The sequence below is a fragment of the Xiphias gladius genome, chromosome 19, assembly GCF_016859285.1.
Source record: "Xiphias gladius isolate SHS-SW01 ecotype Sanya breed wild chromosome 19, ASM1685928v1, whole genome shotgun sequence".
Classification (NCBI taxonomy): domain Eukaryota; kingdom Metazoa; phylum Chordata; class Actinopteri; order Istiophoriformes; family Xiphiidae; genus Xiphias; species Xiphias gladius.
Window position 1 is genome coordinate 2849905 of NC_053418.1, and position 10258 is coordinate 2860162.

Sequence of the window (10258 nt, forward strand, 5' to 3'; positions counted from 1 at the left end):
AACTGTCCCACAAAACATCCATGCTGATGTCAGCTTGATGTAAAATAAAATAAATTTGGATGCTATCAGTCATGTTGTCTTTGTACGACGACGACTCCATGCTGCTATCAACATTAAAACAGTCCTTGCCCCCCGTTCCGTGCAAAATATCTGCGAGTCAAGTTTACGGAGGGTAATATTCACTTCATGTTTTCTTCTTATTGCAAAACGTGCACGTTGTGAAACACTTCCTGTCCCTAAATGTGACATATAATTTCTTAAATATTTCCAGAGCCTACACGACTTCGACACGAGTGACTCACCTCACAAACCTGTCGGTGAGGTTCTTCACAAATGAGTAAATCTCGACCCAGTCGGTAGCCACGCTTCCAGACCTGAAACAAGAAAACAACAGTCGGTTTCACAGCTCGTCAGTGGCAGCAGATTGAGTGCCGGGGAGTTAAATACTGTACAGTATTTGTGCTTCGTACCACAACCACAGTTGGACGTTAACACCAGCCACATGCTGGATAATTAGTCTGTGTACTATAGCAGCCACTTCGGCTGTTAGAACCCTCAAATGTTCACGGGAGCTTTGAATTTCTACAAATCTAGCTGTCTGGTGCAGTTAGAATTTATGGTGATATGGCAGTAAATACAGTAATGAACTGAATGCTGTCAGACAGAGGTGGAGGTAGGCAGGTAAATGCGCTTGCAGAGGATGAACATAAAATGAGTAACATGAAAGCACACCAATGCAATACAAACAGCAATACACACAATTTAACTCAGTGGACCAAATCCAATATAGATTCATTTCCTTCTTTCTCTCTGTCATAAAACTCCAACAATTGGAAATAGGAGGTTTTCCTTTGAGGTGCTAAGTCTCAATTGGTTTTAAAGACGGCGTCTTTGAAACCAACTGAGACTTAGATATTGAAAAATAAAATTTTCCTCGCTGTAACCAAGGACAAACCAATGTTAGGTGGGCGTCAACCTGTAGCCCTTGGCCCGGCTCACCCCTCGATAAGTCAGCCTGACCACGGCGAATACGGTGCGTAAAATGTGCCCTTGATGTAACGACAAAGAGGTAATTAAACCAATAATTGCAATTCGATGTATGTGCGGAGAACATAAAACAGAAGAGTTTGACCATTAGGAGGCCCATCTTTCATGCCACCTATCTCTCCTCCCTGCTGCCCAAAGACAAGGTCACACATTGGAGGGGAAGAGACGACAGCCGGGGTAAAAGAAAGTGCCACCGTACTTTGACAATATTGGAATGTCGGCAGGTAATTAGCGTTGGTTAATTCTGGTTAAGTGTCGGTTTGGCAGTTAAAGGGGTGACGAATTAAACGTTACTGCTCCAGAGCACGTCTGCACCGCGCTGACGCTCCTATTGATAGGATAAGTTGGAAAGCCAGAATGCCCAGAACGTCTTGTCTGTATCCTGCACTTCAACAAGTTGCCGTCCCGCTAGAATCTCACTCCGTTGTGCAGGGGTGACTATCACTGCTCACGCTAAGTATCCAGATGTTTACCTGTTGATGACAGACACACCAGCAACCAGAGACGGGAGAATAAACCGGTGAAGGTTACATACAGTACACTGATAAAAAGATTCAATATCTCTGAGATTTGGTTCGTAATCATAATTTTAAAATATACATAATTTAAACGCTGCCCCTTTCCGGTTACTTTAAGGCTACATGGCCACATGAGCGCTAACAGTCTCATCCCCGTTACAGCTCTTTCCGGGTTAGGGTCAGTTTTCCCTCTATCTTTACCCTCAACGTTCTACATGGATTTATTTTCAGCCGTTTTCAGACGTGCTAATGAATGACCGGCTCGTCTGTCTACAACCGGCACCGTTTACGTTCACTATCCCTCCGTCGTGTCGCAGAGGACTCGACACAGCTGGTTTTTCTATGTAAATATGCAGCTGAAAGTTGTGAAAACTGAATCGGGGACAGATTTGAGGAACATGTGCGGCTGAAAATGTGACAATACGAACCCTGAGTTTATGGCATCAACGCTACAACCATACTTTTTCAATACCTTGTTTTAAAAATCAATACAAATATTCTCTTTTTACAAAAGCCTTTTTTTTTTTTAAATGATTCAATAGGGAAATATCTGTTCAAAGCACAAGTCAACAAAACTAAAAATCTGAACTAGCCCAGTTTTCGATACTTGGATCTACAGGCAGCTTAAGTGTAATGAATGGATATATACATCTGCTGGTCAACCAGAAATCATAGAGCCATTCTGACATTACGCCTAACTCTCGTTTCAACGTCCGTACCGGCCGGAAACGGCTTGTGTTTAAGTCAATGCCTTGTAATGCGGGGACAGTAGCTGATGCCATAATTACTGGGGAAGGCAAATAGCTTCTTTTGTAATGAACAACACTGAATAGGACCGGGCTCAACTCTTAGTGTAATAATCTGACTGTGCGTATAATTTTGTGCTAAGCTACTCTTTGATAATGATAAGTTGATATAGCTCGTTTGAGCGTGGTAGCTCAATTAAATGGAGAGTGAATCGTAGTGCTTGTTTGTCCATCATCACCACAATACATGTCATCTGAAAACGCAAACTAGATCAGCAATAGCGAGCCCCACATTATATCATTGCGCTCTGCATCGATGCTGAGATCATCGTTTTAAGATACAACAAGAGTCGAGATTGTCAATATCACCGAGTGCGAATCTCCGTCTGATTATCAGACCTGTACCACTTTCTCCTCCCCTGAACCCAGACTGCAGCTCAGCGATCCCCGTGTCTGACCGCGGGTTCGCTAGTCGGCTTCAAGGTGTGAAAGTGTGTAGCCGAGACACTCCCGGAAGAGAGAACCTGAAGGAAGGCTTAGTGACATTAGAAGCTCCACTTCACAGGAGATTTTCTCAGGAAGAGAAAACCAAACAGAAAACCTTTCATGAGCTGCCCTCAGACGCAACCGTGTTCACTTCGAGTCAATTCGAGGAATAACAAAACCTGTACAAAATGTCTTTGCACAGAAGCATCGCAAAACTACCGCTGCAGCAAATCCTGCAGCACAAACTGCCGACGTTATGACCTGAGTCTTATCAGTACAATTAGGACCCAACCCAACAGTCGAGCTATTTTATCTGGCTATAAACTAAAAGCAAAAAGTTGTGCAACTGTGGCAACCTCAAGGTGCACCTATCACCACAGATTAGGCTTTTGCATTTCGCAAATATAAACTTGCATATGTAAACCAAACAGACCCCCAACTTACAAACATATACAAAAACTCAGACCAAATCAAGATATATGTACTTGGTCAAACTTGTCCCAAATAATCTTGGTCATCATCCTGTAATTTCGCAATTTGGATGAGGGTGGGGTGGTTTGGAAATGGGTCAGGCGAGCAGCGTTTCAACCCAGCGGCCCTGAGTCCTGGCACCTTTCCAAGGGGAAGGATAGGAATAAAAAAAACACTCCCTCTCAAGACTGTAAACTCTCCACGATGACTGGAGGTCATTTGGCGTGACGCTACTGCAGCAATGTAACGTTCTGCTGAATTGACTGAATCTGGCTGTGAGGCATCTGTGCGTTTGATGTCTGAAGTAGCGGACGGAGTGTATAATAGACACAGGAAGTGGGTTAGGGCCAAAGACTGCTCCAAAGGGTGAGGCAATTCTTTTCTTGGTCGTTCGCATTGATTAACACACACTGCTCAAGGGCCTCTAAAGGACCTTCCAGGTTCAAAAGGTCATATGTGAAGGTAATACATTACAACGGTAAAGCTCCTGTTAGCTGATCCTATAGAGAAGAGGTGTGTAATATAGGCGTCCAGCATTTACATTATTATACAAAATTTTAAATCCTTGTCTTCACGGTCGAGGCAGACAACGGCCGCTTCCATCTCCATCAATGTCGAAAAGATGTGATGATGTAACCTTCCAAAAAAAACCACAGCTGGTCTCATTTATAAAAAAAGGATTTTTAAGCAGTAAGCCTTTTCTAGGTTACTGTAAAGGAGGAAGCAGTGACTAACCTCCATCCTCCCCTTTCATCACTCCCCAGCACTGGCAGCGCGCCCTACCTAAGGAACACAGTACACGGACAAACCTCCTAACGGCACGTGGCCAACCGCGCTCCTTCAACGGAGCACAGTCGAGGCTCGGTAAACCTTTGGCAGACGAGACTACTCGGTCGGGGTTGTGGAAAAGGTCGCGGCCACGGTTAGACTCGCGTGGTTCTAACAAACGATTACCCTGTTCCCCCGACGGAACCGCTGAGCACCGCACGACTGATGCTCAACGTTAACATCGTGTCTGGTTTTTTTATTTTATTTATGGCCGATGTTGCCGTAGCTGCAGATTCATTTGAGAGTCCTGCGCTCCTCACGAACCCAGTGACGGCATCGCTTTATCACAGTTTATTTTTTGTCTTAAAAGTAAAGGAACTGAAACTAACTGTTACCTTGTTATTCGGAGACCTAAGACACTTCCCTTCATTGTGGAACTAAGTTGACTTTTGGTGTTTTTATTCTTTTTTTCATACTGTGTGTCATTCAATTCGGTTTTTTTGTAATGTTGTTTTGCAGCCCGTCTTTGTACATACGTAACCCTCGCACCTGTCCACTCTGTATCGCGAATTGTGTACATTTCTGCATATATGTCAAGTATACACTGTTGACAGAATGAACCAAACCAAACCAGACGCTGGAAACAGTCAGTAGCGAAGTCTAGAGTAACTTGTAGTGAACGGGCTAAACATTAAGAAATCCAGTGGCATGGACTCTTCAGTGAAACATCCACAGCTGGAGGCCGCACATCAGTACCGCAGTCTGCCGAGCAGCTCCACTGAAACAGGCTATAGCGTATTGGCTGCCTCGCTCGTGGGCGCATCGGCAAATAGTTAAAAAACCCAGTTTAAAACACATTCAACAAGTCAAAGAGGCACGACACTGAAACATGTGACCTGCTCAGATTCTGTGACACTCTGGGTCAACTGTGGAGAAGCGGGCCATGAGCGGACCAGGTGTTGCGAGGTGAGGGGGCCACGGTGCTCCGTACAAGCTGACCCAACGTGGCCGACAACTTCTACTAACACAGGTGCACTGGAAAGTATGTCAACATCCGAACATTGCGCCCGCGTGCCTGCGTGTGACTGTCGAAACACCTCACTACTAAACCGCGGGCATCCCTGGGTCCAAACACTGGTGGTGGGTGACAGGGCCCGGCCCGCGGCCGTCGTTCAAGTTCGGCCCCAAAGGTGTTGGATGGGGGGCTGAGGTCAGAGCTCCGTGCAGGCCGGTCAAGTTCTCCCGCGCCGAAACTGGGAAAACCCATGTCTTTGTGGAGTCGGCTTTTGTGCAGGCTGGACCCGGGAAGGGCCTTTTCCAAGCCGCTGCCAGTCCTGTCACAAACATCATTGCACGCTGCGGCGTTGGGAAATCCCGCTTGCTGAAAAGCCCGTGGACGCCGCCGGCCACGGGACAGGTGTGTCCGAATACTTTTTGCCCAGTGCGTTGCCAATGGTGGCCATTTTTTTTTTTTGGGCGACGGCCATCGAACCGTTTGCGGCCGTGCAGGAAGCGTCTCCTCCGGAGTGCGGCGGTAACGTTGTTGCCATTTTTCTGCTTGAGTGCGAGCGGACGCAGAAGTTCGCCGACTTTTTTGTTTTGTTTCGTTTTGTTTTACTTACTTGTCTAAAACGAAGTAGAGGTCGAACGCTCCGTGGCAGGACGCTTCCTCTGCCCAGCAGGACGAGGCGAACAGACCCAGGAGGACCACAGCCGCCGCCGCCGAGGTCCACCGACTCTTCCCGTGATGAAGTTCGCCCACCGCGGTGAAATAACGTGGTGCCTTTTCCAACATTTTTTTTTGTTCGTTTGTTTGTTTTTCTTTAACTACAAAAGTTCGTTCAGGAGCTAAAAACAACAAGAAGTCGCCTTCTCGGAGCGCAGAGACGCCTTAACACGACGTGCACATCCCGCGGTGTGAGGCGCTACATGTCGAAGTTCCTCCAAAACAACCCAGGCAACTGCTCGACCCGCGAAAGGGGGGAAATCACCGCGGCGACGTCAGCGACCGCCAAGTTTCTCCATCTTCCTGACTCACCGTCCGCTCGCTCACGTCCTCAATAAAACCGAACCAAAACAAACCCAAAAACACGAGACGGGCCCCGACGCCGTCCACAGGGTCGAATCAGTCACCGGCGACGGGGAAACTCCGCCGCGCTGAAGCAACCGCTCCGCAGAAAAGTTTGGCCGCCTTCAGGTGCTCCTCGAAAGCTCGTATGTCAGAGACCTCCAGGCGGGACTTTTGGTCGTTGTTGTTGTTCACAGTTACAGTAAGTTATCATGAAAATAAATAAACAGAGGAGATATTTTTATTAGCATAAGACTTATACTTTATTGAAATTGATGGAAAAAAGGTAAAAAATATCCTTCTTTTTTTTTTATAGTAGCCTTTGTCATAGAGTGGGCGACAAGCAGAAAACCGTCAGAAAACAAGCAGAAGATAAGTCCAACTTCCCCAGTGTGGTGAACACTAGGCCACTGAAATTAAAATCCTTCTGGAGTAAAAGTACAGTATTTTACTGTGACGTGAAGTGGACACATGAAGTTGCACTACATAAAAAATAAAGTGCAAGCGGCTCAAAGTGCCTTGACTTCAGTACAAGTACGTGTGTAAACCCCTGATTTTGAGTAGCCAGAGGATTTGAGGCCGATTTCATGAAGTTCCCTTAACCTCAAATGGACAAATCCTGACTGGTGTCACACGGGACCCAAGGAGGATGGAGGTTTGATGGAGTTCGGCGTCCACTTGGCCATTCTGCCGCCTCCAGACCCAGACACCCCCCCCCCAAATTCCCAACCTGCTTAAACTGGTTCGGTTTGAATCTTTCCGACGGTTCTCAAAGGCTGCACCAGCCTCTGGTCCAGTGCGCATGCAGGAGGTGGAACCAGCTGTTGGAAGCGCCGAAGGTCCCCGTGCACACACACGAGAACATCTGCATTAGCTTTGGCACGACAACGCCGCCGGGGTCGCGTTACGCCGACGTCAGCCTGTGTGAGCCGTGAGTGTGGCGCTCGAGGGCCAGGCCCCTCCGGCCCCCGCTGCGGCGGGTTGGAGGTTCGGTTCCCGTCCGGGCTGTAGCCGCTACACCGAATAATTACGTGAAGAGAAGTTCACTTGTGTTGCACCAAAACATTTTATAAAATATTTACATTTATTAACTAAATATGAACATTTTAAATGGCTGAGGGACGTTTGGTCCAAAAAGCGAATGTATGGGATGAAAATATGCATCTTCTTTTTTTCTTTCTTTTGTTGTATGTTTTTTTTTTTTACATCCGGGTCTAGAGATTCTCCCTGAACTATAGATATCAGCCTGGTTTGCACTGTGCTAGCAGACCACGTTGCAACCGAAGCAGGAATCCGGGACTCCAGTCCACAGTCCCGCTGAGGAGAAGGAAAAAAAGCCTGTTGGCAACGTGTGACTGGGGGGGGGGGGGGCTGCAGATGTGAGCTCTCCCAGTTGTGAAATAAAGCCCGATGTTTCCTAAGGACTAGTTCTGAAGGTTTCGTTGAGGTGTCCCTTGTGCATTATTTTTCTGGGTGAAGGTTTTTTTCCTAAGCCTCCTTGAGTTTCCAGTTTGTGTTTCTTCACTCATTCTTTTTCACACCTGCAACGCGGATAACGACCCTCACATGCACCCAGGAATAACTTTGGCCCGGGCCTCCCTCACTCGCACACACACACACACACACACACACGACAGAAACGGACAGTAAAACTTGGAGCTAACTGGTGACATTGTATTCACCCAATTGTATGGTGGACATGGTTGCCTGCAGTTTACTCTACCTGGCAGTGATTTTGGAGCCACTGAGCAGTCGTGGCTGGATGTGCGGTTGGACAGATCATACTTCAGTTCGCCTTGGTAACACAAAATAACTCCCCGAAAGCACTGAGCATCACGGATACTTGACAGTGCAAGAGCGGGGGGGGGTTCCGTTTAACGTTTAATTAACTTTGCCTTTTTATCCAAGGCGCATTATGGAAACTGCAGGTGTTTCCATCCTCAGCCTGGATGGCTCATTGTGTGATTTCAATCCCCAAACCTGGCAGACTTGGTGCCCGTCTCTACCCGTTGATCTACGGTACACAGGGGGCGAACCCCCTAAACCTGGCACGGCACCACGGAGCTGCATGCACGCAACCGAGGCCCTCCTCGGCTTGCCGCCGCCATGCTCCACCCGCCGAGCTACACGGCGCTACTTAACCCGAGTGCAATATGAACGTGCGGCCGAGTATTATTCCAAAACAAAAAAGGTCTTCAAGGGAATACCGAGCGTGATAATGGAAATGTTCTCACAGTGGTATCTATTGCCTTTAGATGACTAATTGCATTTCATAACGCCCTGTGTACCTGACTACCTTCCCCTCAGGGTACAATAGACACGAGTGACACCTTCCCTCGGGTAGCATCTTCCAGGACATACGGGAAATTACAGGTTTGAGCTTATTTGATCACTCACGCCTCATGTTTGAACAAGGTCTGTGTAGCTGGGAGTGGAATTTGACCTCAGGCCATGCTATTGAGTCAAAACACTCAAATTGTAAATGTTACGGCTGTTGATTCGAGCTCCACCCGGCTCAGCTCTCTCTGTTGCAAACAAACCTTCTCAGTAAAGGCAGGGTTAAGGGGTTCGGCATATGATCCACGTAGGCACATTGGTTTGCCGGTTTTTACATTTCAAGGTATGCCACTGTGTCACCATACGTAGCAAACGGGATGGTGAGACCACAGCAGCAGGGAAATCCATGTAAATCTGAAAGGAAAAATAAAGGTTTGCCGTCCATATTCATTGCAGCTGCTGCCTGTTATTTCTAAGGAAATTAACACCCATTTTTTTTTCTGCGATCAGTTTAACATATTCCCAGCTGTGTCGATTTTAACTGTGCCATGAGATACCGTGAACCTTTTTCTACTTGCTGACGTCGCAGGTAAGTTTCAAGACTTGGCAATGAAGTCCCGAATCCAGTCCCGAACCCCCTAAACTTTGTGTTTTAAGTCCTAAACGGGTGGTTTCCCACCCTTCTGCAAATTAAGTGCCATTTCATTTTTTTTTTAAAAGCAGCTTAACAGTAAAGTAAATTTGCACGAAAAATAATTGCATTTTAAAATTTGCATGCATTACTTCGAAATAAACACCCCTGAAGCTTGAAAGCAGACTGATCGGGCGATTTTGATTTTTCAAAGGTTGCCACTGAGTCTGCACTTGCCAGAGACCTAGTCCCTCCTGCTCACACAACGTGACCGGTTGTAGTCGGGTTGATTCAAGAATACAGTCGGAAAAATGAGGCGTTAATTTTCCTAAACGACATCATTTTGAAGATACCAAGTCAAAAGGCTGACGTCCGAGTTAAGTCCCCAGTCATTGGTGTTAAAGTTAAGTCAGGTTTGCAAGTCTTTTCCAATTCTGTCCAGTCTCAACTCATCGAATTCATCTGACTCGAGTCCGCACTTCAGTCTGCTTGCCCTCTTGGGCAGGGAACCCGGCCTCCTCCGGCACATCGCTTGTCCTTAAAATACTGTGCACAGATATGAGCCAGGGGTGGCCTCGAGAGGATTTGGGGAATGTGACATTCAAATATACAGTTTTTAAAGTTTATGATCAAATTTCTAGTCAGATGAGTTTCCAGTTCACTTCTACACTGTGAAAACTGCCTATAGACGGTGTTAATAGGCAAACACTGTCCACGCTCTGCTTTGGTCCTATTGTGCTCTCAGAAGGTGCTCTCACCTTATAAAGTGGGAGAGCCAGTTATTCATACGGCCGCTTCCACAAACAATGGATTACACTGAGCAACTGAATCTATTTTCTTCTGTTTTGCCTCGGTGTGGAAACTGCGCCGTCACACAACTCCACATCAGCGAGGTAATTGCCACTAACACACCTCATCAAATCTGAATAGTCCAGAGAACAGCAAACATGAGTATAATTATCTGGCAAATCAAAGTCTAATTAGATTTTAATTGCAATGTTAATTCTTTTGCACGGCATTTGGTTTCAGTATATGCTGCCTAACTTGGTGTATCCTGATCAGGGCTCCATAAAACAAAGAGAACAAAAAAAAAACAACAACAACAACAAGCATGTATTTCCCATTATTTGGGAAATGTATGTGTATATGAGAATCCAGTGGCCTGAGAAAATAGTTGTACATCAATTTGTCATGGGGCTTTTTAAGCTGGAGGTGAAATCAAAAGTGACAGTTAAAACAACAACAC

The 10258-nt window shown here is 46.4% G+C and overlaps 1 protein-coding gene across 1 annotated transcript in view; it reads right to left on the bottom strand.

The window, feature by feature from the left end:
* Window positions 1–6201, bottom strand: part of antxr2a (ANTXR cell adhesion molecule 2a) — a 78680-nt gene extending 72479 nt beyond the window's left edge. Inside the window, exons 1-2 of the mRNA XM_040155567.1 lie at window positions 5659–6201; window positions 303–374 (exon numbers count right to left, since the gene is read on the bottom strand). Of these exons, the coding sequence (XP_040011501.1) occupies window positions 303–374; window positions 5659–5831 (245 nt within the window). The 5' untranslated portion in view covers window positions 5832–6201. The remainder of the gene's footprint in view (window positions 1–302; window positions 375–5658) is intronic.
* Window positions 6202–10258: the final 4057 nt, after the last annotated feature.